This window comes from Electrona antarctica, assembly GCF_951216825.1.
Source record: "Electrona antarctica genome assembly, chromosome: 3".
In the NCBI taxonomy this organism is placed as follows: Eukaryota; Metazoa; Chordata; class Actinopteri; order Myctophiformes; family Myctophidae; genus Electrona; species Electrona antarctica.
In genome coordinates this window covers 540,748-557,707 of record NC_136808.1, presented here as the reverse complement: position 1 = coordinate 557,707, position 16,960 = coordinate 540,748, and the positions used below count along the sequence as shown (strand labels likewise).

At 44.5% G+C, this 16,960-nt stretch overlaps 3 protein-coding genes across 3 annotated transcripts; 1 reads left to right on the top strand and 2 right to left on the bottom strand.

Annotated features, from left to right (window-relative positions):
* Positions 1-4,954: 4,954 nt before the first annotated feature.
* Positions 4,955-6,013, bottom strand: LOC306920602 (tyrosyl-DNA phosphodiesterase 2-like; the record flags this gene model as incomplete). The annotated part of the gene is made up of 1 exon (XM_079497413.1): positions 4,955-6,013. One exon carries the CDS (start codon positions 6,011-6,013, stop codon positions 4,955-4,957), a length of 1,059 nt encoding a protein of 352 aa, XP_079353539.1.
* Positions 6,014-6,290: 277 nt separating this feature from the next.
* Positions 6,291-6,944, top strand: LOC306920601 (GTP-binding nuclear protein Ran-like; the record flags this gene model as incomplete). Its single annotated transcript, XM_079497412.1, has 1 exon — positions 6,291-6,944. One exon carries the CDS (start codon positions 6,291-6,293, stop codon positions 6,942-6,944), a length of 654 nt encoding a protein of 217 aa, XP_079353538.1.
* A 2,433-nt stretch (positions 6,945-9,377) lies between these two features.
* On the bottom strand, positions 9,378-10,470 carry LOC306920600 (uncharacterized protein; the record flags this gene model as incomplete). The annotated part of the gene is made up of 2 exons (XM_079497411.1): positions 9,378-9,422; positions 9,859-10,470. The coding sequence occupies 2 exons, from the start codon at positions 10,468-10,470 to the stop codon at positions 9,378-9,380; spliced, it is 657 nt and encodes a 218-aa protein (XP_079353537.1).
* Positions 10,471-16,960: the final 6,490 nt, after the last annotated feature.

Here is a 16,960-nt window from a genome sequence, read left to right as displayed (position 1 = left end):
GGAAATAACTGTTATAGCCTACTTATTGCCCACCTCAAGCCTACCGGGAACCACAGGAACCTGGAAGGAGAGGAAGAGGATAGACTTTATGTTGCCTGAGTGCCTCTATGTGAATGCCTCTTAATTCACCCTTTTGTTGTCAATTCACTTCTAAATAAACCCAGGCTACAAAGAATACGAGACTGCTCGCCCCTTTACCAACTCGCCCCGGGCGTACAGCCGGCGGAACAGCGCAGCCTGGTATTCCTAAGTAAATTATGCTTAAACGGTTAAACCTAACCTTATTCCTAACCTCAACCTCAGTAAAACGATGCCTAAACCTAACCCTATTCTTAAACTTAACCCCAGTAAAACTATGCCTAACCCTAAACTTATTTCTAACCTTATTCTCAGTAAAACAAAATAAAGAATACAAGAACCGCCGCACCGAGCTGTCGGCGTGAGGTCGGCGGAAAAAAGCTGGGGCGAGCGGACCTGTTACCGCTACGAATACCCAGTAGCACTGCCTCTGTGTCTTGGTTTTGTGATCAAAGTGCGACAGTATATTAATGACATAGTTCAATGTTGAAAATGAGGATACATGTTGGATAGTTATCTTTTGGATTGTGAGATGTGTTCGTTGATATTTTAAACATGCATACTGATGTGTTCGTTGATATTTTAAACATGCATATGTGTTCGTTGATATTTTAAACATGTATACTGATGTGTTCGTTGATATTTTACAGCACTGTGTGCTTCCGTATGTTGACAAGCTTTATGTTGACGCTGATCATCCTTGACTTGGCACCTGCCCACGGAGAGTAACTGGTGTACAGCCAACTGGCCTGACCTGAACCCCACAGAGAATCTAGGTTGTATTGTCAAGAAGAAGGTGTGAGACATACAAGACTGAACAATTAAAATACATTTATGGTCGTTATCAAAGCAAACCTGGGCTTCCATAACACCTCAACAGTGACAAAGGCTGATCAAACACCTCCATGCCACGCCCCATTGATGAAATGATTTGCTCAAAAGTAGCCCAGACCAAGTAGCCTACTGCATACATTAATATATAGCCTAGTAGCCAAAAAGTGAACCCGGACATGTTGAGTACACCAACGTTTTATGTTAGAAATGTTGGTAACCCTTGGTAACCCTTTGTGTGTGTGTGTGTGTGTGTGTGTGTGTGTGTGTGTGTGTGTGTGTGTGTGTGTGTGTGTGTGTGTGTGTGTGTGTGTGTGTGTGTGTGTGTGTGTGTAAGTAAAATAAAATATTTTGGGGTGTTCGCTGTCCAAGTTGGATTCACTTTTCACGTTTTTGACAACATTACAAAACATCTGTCACAGTCACTGGCTCTGTCTTTGTGTTGTCTATGTGTTTGTGTCTGTCATTGGAAGTGGGCGTGGGCGTAGGCATGGCTCCTAACCCAGTGCCATGCCAGGCTTTCCACCTCGGAGGAAAGCCTCGTCTGTGTTCCAAAATCGCCATGTGAACCGGTAATTTACGTCATGTTGTATAGTCACTGATTTGTAGTCATCAGGCAGGAAACCACAAGGCAGAATAAGAAGTACCCATTCATAGTACTGATTCTGCCTTGTGGTTTCCTGCCAGATGACTACAAACCATTGACTATAGGCTACAACATGACAAAAGTTATCACCCGCTCCCGACCAGATCATAAACCCGAAATGGAATGCTGCCCAGGCTACATGGCTCCAGCTTCCAACTTGGCACAGCTGTTACCAGTTCCCTCATTTATCTCACCTGTCTCGCATCGGCTCATCACCTCCAAGTCTATAGAGCCTGGTCTCACCATGCGATCATTGCGATGCTAGATCGTTTCTCAACCTCGTGTGGCTTCGTCAGCCGTCAACCCCGCAACTGAACTCTGTTCTACTTATTTCTAGTGCCTGCCTATAGCAAATTGTTCCGGCCCAGTTTTGGCCCACATAAATAATACACTTACAGACGGCCCTTTTATGGCCCAGATCTGGTTTGATAGCCAAGGTAGCTGAGACCACATCAAGATGAATATGGCTGATGAGAGCCTGCAGTTGGAACCCTTGAGCAGGTCCCAGTCAAGAAGCAGAAGGCATGTGGTCAGGTTCAGACTTGACTCCGGGAGTAGGACGCCCCTGCCATGAATACTGCATAGTCCCACCCAAGTCCAGCTGCAGGGAACGGCAGGGAGACGTCCCTGACTGACGTCCCTGACCTTTCATCATGGGATGAAAGGGGCGAAACATTATATTAAGGATGGCTCCCAGCTGATGACCCTGACAGCTGGGAGGCCTAATTGCAATGCTAATCCTGCCACGGATTACCAGCAAGAGGAGGAACTTGCAACACCTGTAAGTAGCTCTAGCGGATTCTGCAGATCATGTTTGTAGCAAAGCATTTTATTTCACCTATAAACTATGCTGGAAATCACATACATAATGTAAAAATCACACCCGTGTGAACTGAGTGGTGTAAGGTATTATATAGACTGATCAGCTGTGGTCTGACGTAATGTCTGACGTAATGAAATCACACCCGTGTGAACTGGGTGACCATAGCAACCATGCTCATTTTGGTAGGACAGACACGTAAACGGACAGACACGTAAACTAACAAAGCCAGTTGTAGGAGTGGTTTACACCACTCAAAAATATAGCTGCAAGCAGCAATAAGACGGAGTCAAGTAATAATAAAGCAATACAGTAGTACAGTATAGCTGCCATTTTGGACGCCATCTTGAAAATGAAGCCTTTCCGGGAGGTATATTTTCCTAGATGTTTTGTATGTTCATTACAGTATAGCCATTTTAAGCTTGGCCGGCTGCCATTTTGAATGCCATCATGGAAATTATGCCTTTCCGGAACTTGGAAGGTACATTATTTTTCTATTTGAGATGTAGCCATTTAAGCTCCATCTGGGATGCGATCTTGAAAATGACGGCTTTCTGAGGAGTATATTTTGGTAGACTTTTAGTATGTTATTTAGCATGCCCAATACTACTAGAATCCATTGAAAAACCTTTTTGTATCATTTTTTGTGGGGTTTAACCATTATATTGACTGCAAAGGCCCGTAATCAGCCAATCAGAATGGAATATGAAAGATCCAATTCGGTCCTGACTTGTGTCGAGTGAAGCCCCGCCCTCGCTGCGGTTACAGTCAATAGCAGTCATTTCTGGTTGCTTTTCGGGACCAGAAGTTCCAAGATCACCATCTTGGAACTTCACCAAAAAAGTGGAAACCAATGGGTCGTATGACAGGTCCCTTCATCCATGTTTTACAGTCTATGGTCCACCTACAGATACAGAGCACAAATCAAGCACAAGCAGTAAACAGGTCACTGTTTCTCAATGTCAGATCCGACATTAACCTCGTCTGTAACTCTGTGTGTACAAAACACCGCGATGTGAGATATTTTCCCTTTTTTGAAATACTAGAGCGGTGCCCTTCGGGCAACTTGCCTACGATGCAAGTTGGAAATGCATGCCCCACCCAGTTATTATGTCTGTGTCCCTTTTATTCCCATATATGGAGTTCTTTGTCAGGCATGCCCAAATATGGATTCTATGCAGATGTCAGTCAGAACAGGCCAGCTCCATAATATGGAGATATAGGGGTGATCCAGGGAGGTCCAGAGCCCGGGCAAGAGGCTTTTGTGCTTTTTCTGGATAACCGGCTATCCGATGGAGTCTACACCGGGCACTGCACTTCCTGTGGGGGTGTGGAACGCATGTGTCGTACGTACTGTAACGTACAGACAGAGACTTGGTGGTGCATCTATAGATGGCTCAAGTTGTTAATTCATACATTCTGTACATTTGGGTCCCAGGGAGTAAAGTACAGATACAAAATTGCTTTAAGAAAAATTGTTTCAAGTACAGTACTCAAGTAAATGTAGGCCTACTTTACTGTCCACCACTGCTAGTGGTGACTTACTTACTTACGCCTATTACCCCTTCTGGGGCTTCGACAAGAGTTCTCCAAGCATCTCGATCCTGAGCCAACACTTCCAGCTGTCCCCAAGTGTGGCCCATATTTTTGCCTCCAAGTCTCTGCGCCAGGTGTTTTGTGGCCGACTTCTCTTTCTTTTCCCTTGGGGGGATCTCTTTTGAGGATCTCTTCCTCTACAGCTCTTTGTTGCTGGTGGTGTTTGGCCAGCGGATCTGGAGGATTCGTTGCAGACAGGTGTTGATGAATGCCTGGATTTTGTTTTGGTGTTCACTGTTGTCCTCCATGTCTCTGCACCATAAAGTAAGACTGAATGGTGATGGCAACCACCCTTGCCTCACTCCCGTTCTTACACCAAAGGCATCGGTGAGTTGGCCCTCATGGATCACCCTGCAGGTCATTCTCTCGTATGTGTTTTTAATTATGTTGGTTAGCTTCTCTGGTACGCCATAGTGTCTTAGAAGCTTCCAGAGGGTCTCCCTGTCCACGCTATCAAAAGCCTTCTCGTAGTCGATAAAGTTCATGAATAGAGGGGAGTTCCACTCCAGTATGATGCGCAAAGTGGCAATATGGTCTATGCAAGATCTGTCTTTGCGGAAGCCAGCCTGCTGGTCTCTAAGCTGGGGATCTACCACGTCCTTCATCCTGTCCAATAAGATCCTGTAGAAAACCTTTCCTGGGATGGATAGTAGTGTGATTCCCCTGTAGTTAGCACAGTTGCTCAGGTCTCCTTTCTTTCTTCTCATTTTTAAGAGATATCCCTCCTTCCATTCGGATGGGATGTTTTCCTGTTCCCACATCTTCTTGAAGAGAGGGTGGAGCATCTCTTCCGTGGCCTCTGTGTCGGTCTTCAGCGCCTCTGCCGGAATGTTATCTGGTCCTGCGGCCTTGCCGTTTCCAAGCTTTTTAATGGCTTTCCGAATTTCCTTCCTTGTTGGGGGACTGAGGTCTATTGGCAGGTCCCTGTCTGCTTGTTGGATGTGTGGTAGATCCTGTGGGGCTGGTCCTTCAGATTCCCATGTCTAGCTGCTAGTGGTGAACTGAGCATATATTCCCCAGTGATCACTAGTGTAACGACCACAGTCCAGCTTCTCTAGGCCAATCAACGCCATGCTGAACGGGGCCAGGTGCGGGACCACATCCCCCCTGGTAGCCGGTCTCAGGTATACGCGGTCAAAGCGGCAGCGACAGCTGTACGGTGCGGCCAGATTGCTGTTGGCCTGGGTGTCCCAGGTGTAACGGCAGTGCTCCTGCCTGCCTAACTGCTCCCATATGTCACACACGCCGCGTGGCAGGCCCACCTTGGCCACCTCTGCGTCTCTGAGGTTGGTGTCCCCTCCGAACAGCACTGTGATGTTATCGGGCACCTCGGCCATCTTCTGCAGAACCAGCCGCAGTTGTTTCATCCTCTCCTCAGCGTGGGCCTTGCAGCTCTCAAAGTGGGACGTCATCAGACACAGGTCCAACCCTCTGAATGTCACCCGAGCTACCAGCAGGTTCCTCGTCATCTGGGTGGTTGGGTACGGTACGATGGTGCTCTGCAGCAGTTTGACTCGGGATTTCTTTAGCATCATCCCAGTGAAGTAGCCCTCCTCACCGCCTTCGATGAGCAGGTAGCTGACGGCTCGTTTCTTCAGGTACTGGACGTATGGTGGAACGAGCTCTTGCAAAAACACCACATCTGGAGTGTACAAAGCTAAATACGAACACAAGCCTCTGACGCGGTCTTGTAGGTCTGTGTCAAGTCCGTCCACATTCCAGGAGATTAGCGACAGTTTGTCATCTTTCTCTGGGGACTGCTGGTTAACTTCTGTTTTCCTGGAGCAAGCTGGTTCCTCCGTTGGATCAGCGCAGTTCGTAGCATTGGTGTCAGTTCTCCTCCTTTTGTTTTGGTGGCTAGGCTCTCTTCTCTCTGGGTACTCTTCTATGGCGAATACTGTCTCCAGGTCAGCCTCATAGAATGAGTTCAATGCTCTCTCCATCTCCCATTCATTTTCAGCCAGATAGCATTGAGCAACAGCGCTGTCAGAACCTGTTACAGAAACAAACTCCTCACATAGTTGAGTCCTGGTTTGTTCCATATCAGTAAATGCTCGTTTATAAGTTTCAGGCAGGCTGCTCATTGTAGTTTTCACCAAGTTTTTAATGATGCGTGTTTTTCCACACTCTGAATACTGAATTCTATATTTGGAGACAATGACAATGCCTCTCAGCCAATCCAAAGTCAAGGTCTGAACTGTGACATCACTGCGATGCCGACATCACTGCTAAACTCTAATATAAAAACATTGAGTGTTTAAGGATTTAGCATTCGTGTGCAACGGCAGATTATAAGCAGTAACAACATCAACTACAACAATGTACAGCAGCAGCCAAGAAGTCAAGTTCAAGCTTGTGTTGGTGGGAGATGGTGGTACAGGAAAGACCACTTTTGTCAAGAGGCACTTGACCGGAGAGTTTGAGAAGAAATATGTGGCCACGCTCGGAGTGGAGGTGCATCCATTGAAATTCCACACCAACAGAGGAGCCATCATTTTCGACGTGTGGGACACGGCTGGTCAGGAGAAGTTTGGAGGCCTCAGGGATGGCTACTACATTCAAGCCCACTGTGCCGTTATCATGTTCGACGTCACATCTCGAGTCACCTACAAGAACGTTCCCAACTGGCACCGCGATCTGGTGCGCGTTTGTGAGAACATTCCCATCGTCCTCTGCGGCAACAAAGTGGACATCAAAGACAGAAAGGTCAAAGCTAAAAGCATCACCTTCCACCGCAAGAAGAACCTGCAGTACTACGACATCTCGGCAAAGAGCAACTACAACTTCGAGAAGCCGTTCCTGTGGCTGGCAAAGAAGTTGGCGGGTGACCTTAACCTGGAGTTTGCGGAGATGCCTGCCCTGGCCCCCCCAGAGGTCGTCATGGACCCCGAAGACACGGCACGTTACGAGCAGGAACTCAAACTCGCATCGGAAACAGCGCTCCCAGACGAAGAAGATGACAATGACCTCTAAGCAGTTACCCAATGTACCCTCTATTCCTCCCCATCATTGACACAAAGATGTTTTTCCCTTTTCCTCCTATCTTTTAAAATTGGCAATGCCATATATGGAGATTTTCAGGCCGCAAAGGAGCCCGAAAATATTGAAATTGCCTTGTGGGTGGATGGTGAGAATGGTGGGAGGGTGTCACAAACATAACATGCCCAATATGGCTATCTTTGTAGACGGGGTACAAACATAACATGCCCATGGAGACCATTTTCTTCATAAAGTTGTGTTATGTTTTGTAAGAATCAACACAAAAAAACAAGGAAAATAAGTGCTCAATCTCAATCATTATGCAACCCTCCACTGCACTTGACCAGGTCTGCTGTAAGATCCTGACAAACGGTTCGGTTGTAGCCGTGGGCACCAAAAAGTCTTAATATATGGCCCTGAAGATATGGCAGCACCTACACACCTACATGTCAAGGTTAATGATCATCTTGGACACTGGTTCTCAAACTGGGATTTCAGTGTAGATTTTGGTCCCAGAAAGGAAAAAGGTCAAGAATCATATATTGCCGGTACGCAGCTGGAAGATAGCCGCACCCTCTCTGACTAAACATCCAGGAGTTCTCCAATGCAGGACAGTCCCGAATTACGAGCATGCAGTTTGTCGTCCTGAATCTCGAATCCACTCCTGTTCATTACAAAAACAGTTTTTTTTTTCACACTTTCTTTTTTTCCCCCCCAAGGATAATAAACATGCTATTGGCATGTTGTAGGTTGGTGCGGTGCAGGGTAATAATAATTTAAACACCTGCGGGCAATGTGTCATTATGCACGCATAGAAATGTTTACATGCGTTTATGGGTTAGGGTTAGGTCCCTGGCATAAATGGGGGTCTGTGGGGCTAATTAGTGTCAATTGGGGGTCCTTGACATGAAAAGGTTTGGGAACCAAATGCAATAGTTCAGTTTCTCAACATGTGTCGGAGAAAGTACAAATATCTTTGTACCACAATTTCACCCTACACTATCTACACTGTGAAGTCTTCAGAAATTGAAATGGAACTAAATATTTTGGCATCAAACCACAAACCATAATCTACACAGTACAATCCTCAGAGTTAATTAAACTGACTGTATAAGTGTACGTTTATGAGTCCTTTCTATGGGTCCATTTAACGGCTCAAGCCAAGGACTCCACAGCTTTGTTGCTTATTGTTGCCGCTGCCACCAGGCAATTCCTTTGTTTGTTATTCTTTTTGTTACATGGCTAAGGCCCTAACCACACCAGAGGGTCGCCATGCAACTCCTTGCAACCATTATTCCCAATGGTATGATGCAAGGAGTTGCATTGGTGTGGTTTGTTTTGTTGCAAGGAGTTGCATTGGTGTGGTTTGGGGCCTAAGATTCTGATTTTGGGACTTGAGTTTAAATAATGCACATGAGTGAATCCAACATCATGGTGGCCTGGGGGAAGAGGACCAAGCTGAAAATCCTGTACAATGACTAAACTGGAAGCATTGCAAATAAATTAGACACTACTACATTAGCAATGCATTGTAAATAAGCAATCAATAACAACAGCTAACCAAACTGGTTTTGAACTCCATGTGAACTAAAGGGAGTGCACATTGCATATGGTAGCTGTTATCCTCAGGCCAACAGTGGGTTAGCAAAAAATTAAAAATAATGTTGCCTCTCAAAGTCCAACCCTATGTCCTTGTCGTGACAGGTGGTAGAAGCTCATGCTAACTAACAGGGCTCTGGTAAAACTGCATTATCTGAGCAGTGGATATAATTTATTGTCTTACCCCTAATAGGGGGCCGGCATTCCGACATGCGTGGCCTGGTGGTTAGGAGTACTCACCCGTGGCTGAGGTTAGGTCGTGGGACCAAAGTAGTGTCGGGACTGTTAGTACATCGGACCAATATAATTATGCACCCTCTGCTAATTCTTTGCATCTTCCTTGAGCAGAGAGTTCAGCAGAGTCCAATGCCGTCTTGGTAAATCTTCTATGATAGATATAGGTGAGGGCCCGGCAGACTCCTACACCTGCTTACAGGATGCCGCCAGCCATGCGTTTTAACCCATTTTGGGCGGGAACCCCTTTTGGTGTTAGCATTATGTTATGCTTTAGCTATTGAAAAATCACACCCGTGTGAACTGAGTGGTGCAAGGTCTTATATAGTCTGATCAGCTATGTCAGTGACGTCACACACTAACCATAGCAACCATGCTCACCCGTGCAGGCACAAACACACACGGGTACTAACAAAGCCAGTTGTTGGAGTGGTTTGCACCACTCAAAAATAGCAGATCTACAAGCTCATAGCTCATAACTACGAGCTTGTAGGTCTGTTATTTTTGAAAAATCGAAGAACGACTGACATAGAAACATAGCTTTTTCAGAAAACTGTCGGGATGTAGAAGACATTTTTAGAATCTGATAAGTCATCAGAGACAGAACAGAGCATCTTCTGTACCGCTGTTGTATGGGCACTAGAGTCTGAAGATATTAAAAAATCACACTTGTGTGAAGTGAGGGGCGCTCTGATCATCATACATCATCACATTCCATGCTCAGTGTGGTACACCTGGGTTGAGTCCTCAGGCCAGACTGTTGCCTACCAGAATCTTTAGTCGTGCAAATGTATCCCGCTATATATACTGTAGATAAATCAAAATATACCTTGCTGCTTAGCAGAAATGGAAATTTAAATTTAAAAGATGTAAAGATATTTTTGAACCTGAATAGATGTCATCTTCCTTCCGTGTGAACTACTGAACTCTCTTCAAAGTGTTTTACAACTTTCAATCACTGTACTTGTTTGCCCTGATGAAGACCGTATAGGTCGAAACATGTCGGTTGAATAAAGTTTTCCTCCTTTTTAACATTAAGTGTGCCCGGATCTCCGCTTTGTTCTATACACTGTACTGGTTTGCTATTGGTCTCATGCCGGATTTTCTCAAAGGACTTCAGGATAGGGTATATGTTCTCAAATGCCTGGTTGATCTCTTCTCTGGTCTTGGCACCCGTTAACACAACCTTTCCAGACACAAATATGAGGAGGTTAATTCTGGGCTCTATCATTTTATAGATCAGGCCCGGAAAGCTCTCGGGTTCATATTGGCTGAACTGCTGGTGCTTGAAGAACAGCGTCTCCAGCCTCACAGAGAACTTCACGTCGCAGCTGCCGACCATGTTCTGGACCTTAAAGTCCAGGAACTTAGCGGGGAACCCCAGCTTCTGCACAGCGCGGGCAAACTTCCTCGCCGCCAGCCGGGACAGCTCCACGCTCGTGGCTCCGGTGCACACCATCTTACCGGAGCTGAAGATCAGCGCGGTGGTCCTGGGCTCTCGTATTCTCATGATGACGGCGCTAAATCGCTTGGGGTTGTACTCTGCGTTCCTGGCTTTCTGGACGATGAGCTTCAGGTCCAGCTTGCAGGCCAGGTTCACTGTGGCTACGATGTTCTGTAATGTTGGTTGGATTCCAGATCCAGAGACGGCCTTCGAAGTTGTTGTGGCGGGTGTAATGGGGGTCATGGTGGGGGTTGTGTAGCTCATACCCCTATGGGTGTTGTTCCCTGGCAATGCGGTAGTGGTGGAGGTATGAGTGTTCCCTGGCAGAGCGGTAGGGATGGAGCCCCCTACTCCGTGGGGGTGAAATAGCTGCTGAGGAGTGGTCCTATCATTCTTCTGGTGCTGGGTCATGTCGATATTATCCTCTGTCCCAGCTGGGGAGTCACCCACTGCCTGGGGCTGCAATAGCATACCGCCCCTTACTGGCTGGGGTGTGAATTGCTCAGAGGGAGCTGCCTGGGAGTCAAACAACTGAGGGTGAGGCTGGCTGTTCCCACTGTTGTTCCACGGCTGCTGGGTGAAGTGAGCGTAGTCATGTGACCCAACTGGTCGGCGGTCGTAATCCTTGTTCGAATCGAAGGTATCAAAAGGAGGAAAGGGCTTCTGCATGGCGAACGCACAAAAAGACTCTCTGCTTGCCTAGTGTCTGTTCTCGTCTGGAAGCTTATATACCAAGCTTATAACATCGTTCATGTCATGATGACATCACCAGCCATGCCCATATATGCACGTCTGTCATCTATATGTATGCAATACATTTCCTAATATGGAGTTCCATGTCAGCCTTGCCCAAGTATGGAGATGCCCAAATATGGAGATCCCTGGTAACGTCATCGTTGTACCATGTCATCACTGATCTGAGCCAGAAGGCAAAGCTCTCTGTCTACCGAGCAATCTTCGTTCCTACTCTCACCTATGGTCATGACAGAAGGTGGCTGGCATCTTAGAGATAGGGTGAGAAGTTCAGTCACGCGAGAGAGACTCGGAGTAGAGTCGCTGCTTCTTCGCCTGGAAATGAGCCAGCTTAGGTGGTTCGGGAACCTGGTTAGGATGCCTCTCGAGCATCTGTTTCCCTAGGGAGGTCTTCGAGGCACGTCCCACTGGGAGGAGACCCCCCGGGCAGACCAAGAATGAGATGGAGGGATTACATCGACTCACTGGCCTTGGAACGCCTCGGGATCCCCCAGGAGGAAGTTACTAATGTTGCTCTAGAGAGGGAAATCTGGAGCTCTTTGGTGGAGCTGTTGCCCCCGTGACCCAACTATGGATAAGCGGTTGACAGTTGAAGATGGATGGATGGATGGACCATCAGGGTGGAGCCATCAGCACCAGGTATTGTAACTGGAATACATAAATGGCTACATCTAAAGTATAATGAGTGTTCCTGACTGGATTGCATTTCAGATTGTTCAAGAAGTCCTGGTGCGGAGAAATACAGACAGTAATATAGGGGACGGACACATAACTTTCGTTGCCATTTTCCTGGTTGACTATACTATGTAGTAATGTCAGGCTGTAGTGTGACTTTATTTAGACTATATTATTTATTCAGCTTTCAGATTTTCCCCTCTATGTCCCTTCCTGCAATGGAAAAGGACCATGGATGTTGCTACATTACGGTTCTCTACCTGTGCTCAAACGCTCAAACGCTCAAACGCATGACAGCACACAATCATAATATAAAAATCACACCTGTGTGAAATGAGGGGCGCTCTTGTTATTATCATTTAACCATGATACAATGTTTTTAAAAAAAAACATTCAATATATTTATATTATATAAATTATATTTAATGTTTCCATTCAATGTCAATGGCGTTTAATGTTTTGATGTTTAATAATTATATTTAGCGGAATTATCAGCTCTTATGATGATGATCATCATGAATCATCTCATACTGGCCATTGGCCAATCAGAATGCCTGTTGCCTGTGATTGGTTAGCTGATTTGCTCGTTTACATATGACGTACATTTTCCATTCAATGTCAATGGCGTTTAATGTTTTGATGTTTAATAATTATATTTAGCGGAATTATCAGCTCTTATGATGATGATCATCATGAATCATCTCATACTGGCCATTGGCCAATCAGAATGCCTGTTGCCTGTGATTGGTTAGCTGATTTGCTCGTTTACATATGACGTACATTTTCCCTTCAATGTCAATGGCGTTTAATGTTTTGATGTTTAATTTACGTCATATTTAGCGTAATTCTGATGTAATTTCTCCGTTCATCGTCAATGGCAAAACTTGAGACAGGCGGGGACAAAATTTAGCGGGGATTTGACCGGAATTCTCTTACCGTGGTCAATGGCAAATCTTGAGACGTGTGGGGACAAAAGCTGTTTATAGAAGGGGCTAGCGCCCCTCAAAAATCACTGGTCAGACAGAGTCTAACAGAGCAGAGCCCCGGCTCAGTGGCTACTGACTAGCACTTTGCATGGGAGGTTTGTGGCAGTAGTATTAGCTAAATCTGGCATTAATACAAAATGAAATTCTATCAAATATATTGAATTCAATGACATTGAGCTAACAGTTTTGTTCCTCTGTTTATCCTGTCCGTTCCCTATAGGTGCAGAGACATAATAGCCTACGATAACAAATTACATCTACGGTATATCAAATGTGGCTTATGTCCCACCCGCGTACATAATCTTACGAACGTGAATGTGCAAATTGGTCAAAAATGTTTACATGCCCATTTTTAACGGGTTGGGATTGTGCATGGAGAGTCAGACCAATTGAAACCATATCTAGGTGGGGAAGGTGGCCTGAACATCTATCTATATTGTACAAGTATAAACATGAACCATCGTTTTATATTGGCCTACTTTGACAGTACAGGAAATTATGCTTTGCTTCAAAAGAGCAGACATCATAAACACGTAACACGCTCATACAGTAGCTGTACATTCAGTGTAATGTGAGTCAAGTCAAACTATGGACGTCACAATATGGTTGTAATGTTATGGAAAAATAGACATAAAGATTCACACTGCACATATAGCTTAAACCCCAGGGGGGTAAGGGGGTAAATCTGCAACATCGGAGTTGGAACCGGAGACCAATTGGGTCTCCATTGACCCGCTGAGCGCTGTTATTCAAATATAAGCCTCTACCAAACGGTGGAGATTTCACTCTGTGGTACACGTGCAAGCTAAACTAAGTAATCCAAAAATACTATTTGCTATGAATAAATACAACTTCTGCTAATTCATTGTTGTTATTATGATATATTGAGTGTTTCTTGTCATTATAATATAGGCTACTATAGCGGTGCCCGTTGGCCACTGGCCTACTTGGAACGATGCAAGTTGGAAATGAATGCCCCACGCAGTTATTATGTCTGTGTCCCTTTTATGCCCATATATGGAGTTATTTGTCAGGCATGCCCAAATATGGAGTTTATGCAGATGTCAAAACATCATTGTGATGTCAGAACAGGCCAGCTCCATATGGAGATCTAAGGGGTGATCAGGTGAGTTCAATTGGCTAATTTGGGCCCTGTGCACGTTGGGCACTGGCCTACTTGGAACGATGCAAGTTGGAAATGCACGCCAGTTATTATGTCTATGTCCCTTTTATGCCCATATGTGGAGTTATTTACGAGGCATGCCCAAATATGGAGTCTATGCAAATGTCAGAACACCTAGAGATCTAGGGGTGATCAGGTGTGATCAATAACGCTAATTTGGGCCCTGTCCAGAGCCCGGGCAGAAGCTTTTGTGCTGGTTATGGACAACCGGCTATCCGACGGACTCAACACCGGGCACTGCACTCCCTGTGAGGGTGTGGAACGTGTGTGTCAAATGAAGTCGGTGGGGCGAACGGTTTTCGAGTTACATGGGGGTTTTCGAGTTACATGGATTACAGACGTACGTACATACACACACGTACAGAGACTTGGTGCATTTATAGATAGATGCTGAAATAGTTCTATAAGTATTCTTTTATTCCTTTCTAAAAACATGCTCTGCCAAACGATGAAATTGTCATTTAGTGGTAAATGGCAGTGATGCCAAGATAATACTTTGACCAAGTATAATGGAAAACAAAACAAAACAAAAACATTTGAGCATCCACTGTTGCTATAGCTATAGATCTCTTCTTTCTGTTTACACAGATGGAGACTAAATCATTTCATGGCGCAAGAAATACAACTTCCACTACTTGTACCATAAAGTGACAAACAACCTGTTTGGTAGAGCATGTTTTCTGAAAATTATTTGACAATTTTTTTTAAATTGTATGTTACATAATCATGTTCAGTAACATCTCTGAGATGGTGCAAAAAAAATCATCTCACCTTTGAAACTGTGACAAAACAGAGCCTAGATGTTAGGAGCGATTTCTCTCTGACTGACTTCCTCATTGACAGCTGACTTGTAAAGCATGGTGTGTGAAGCCACAGTCTAGTGGATATTTCTTTGCATAACACACCTCAACCGAATGGTAGCAATGGCTCAATCAGGTTGAGTTCAGTTTCAGCGCTGTTTTAAATGAGACTAGTGACTTAAAATGTGCTCTACCCAGACAGTTAAAGTTAATGCATGAAAACATTATTAATGATTACAGATTACATACATGTATACATAGAGGCATTACCTTTAATCCACCCGACACTGAAACATATCTACCCATATATACCCTGGCATTGGTACATATCTTCATTACGTCACTCTCAAATCATGCAGCCACGGCATACGCATCGGAGCACCGGACAAAGCGCTTTACTTGCGCGCTCTGCTTGCGCAAGTAATGACAGTGGGGTATCGACACTGCACAGTAAAACCCTCCGTCTTAATTTAGCTCTGTTGAGAGCGACCACATGGACGCTAAGGGCAAAAATAAATATGTTCCTGTTACTCTGTATCCATCAAACTCGGAAAAATAATAGTGATACATTATAGCCTGCAACATTGTAGCCTGGAACCAGTTCTTCTCTCATAACCTTGTAGTTACAGATGGATTTTGCTACGTACTGCGGTACTGTAATGTATATTAGCACCCTAATGTTCCATGTCCATCTACAGGTTAACTGAATTCAAATAATGAAAAACACTGCCAGTGCCGAGCCAATAAGTAAATGACTGATGATTGACGTTGAATAGAGGAAAGAAGTGCTGCCGTGGTCCTTTAGTTGTGAACTGAAGAGTGCTCGTTGGCGAGGGTTCAAACATGAAAAGATAAAAAAGGGGTCCAAGGCACTCTGTTCCAGTCAAGTGAAAAAAAGCCTTTATATATGGCATGGCAAAGTTAAAATCATTAACAATGGACCAACACGTTTCGGCTACAAGCCTTCGTCGGGGTCCCACGTTCATATTATATAATTTGGATGAAAACAGCAGTGAATATTTCTCAAATGGGTTTAGTTGTTGTAGATGCAGATGGCAACATTATTAGACAAAGGCATGGTTGTGATGGGTTTAATCAAAAACAAAAAAACTTCTGTTAGGAATAATGTTGCTGTCTGACAGAAACCTTGTATGTTCTTTTTTGTTATCATTTAAAAAATAGAATTGTGAAAATAGCCCAATCTCCAAACCTGGCTTGTAGATCTGCTATTGTCACTGCAACACTGTATGAAGTAGCCCATTCATTTAAAAAAAAGTTGAAATATGGAAATACAAGGTTTCTGTCCCGACAGCAACTCCGTGTTTTCATTGTGTTGCCAGATATTGTATTGCCTGTTTAAAGTTATCACATACCAAACAACTAACCAATGTTTACTGTATGCTAAAGATAAAAATAGTATTTTCAAATGCATTGTTATATAGCGACTGTATGCAGTGTTCTGTAGATTTGCATGCAATGCATCAGATTATATTATTTTACAACTGTAAAACTTGACTTAGACGCTAGCTAATGACACATGAGACGTACTTATATAAATCTATTTTACTCAAGGCTTCAAAACATGAATGCAATATTGTCCAGAAAAAGTGGTGGTAATAATTTACAACATTTAGAACCTGTTCTTAGTAAAAAATGGAATGCGCCCCCAGGATAGGGATGCAGGGGTTCAAGTGGTTAAATCCTGGTGTATTTGTGTGGGCCTTGATGGGACAGAGTATACGGTTGTGGTGGGCCAGTCCAGTCCAAAAAAATACATGGCCAGTTTTTGTTCCCAGCTCGTCCCTGGGACCCTCATGACCTAACTAACTGTTCTTAGATCACTAGTTCTCAAAGTGCAGTCTTTGGCAGTCCTTGAGGGGCTCGCAGGTGGTCCCCCGAGGAGGTCCCCATTTAGCCATGGTCCCCTATGGCTAAATGCCTGATAGTAACTCTGATTGTAACTTGTGTGAGTGCACAAATGTGTTGTACACTCACTGAGTTAAATGAACATTGAGGATTTTACAGAATTGTAGAATTGGGTCGCAGAGATCAAAAATAGTTTCAAATGGGAGTCCATGGCCTAAATTTAAAAAGGTTGAGATTCACTGGCCGCCTGCCTCTTTCTACTGTAGGTGATAGGGTGGGAATTAAGTGACCTATTCACGCTCCTCTTAGCTGGTTATTAGGCATATAGTAACTAAAACTAAGACTAACACTAAAAGTGGAAAAACATTATTTTGTTAAGGGGAACTAAAATAAAATCTAGTTTAAAAAAAACTAAACAAAAACTAAGATGGTCCGTACGTGGCCTGCATATCAAACGGAGGGTTCTTGAG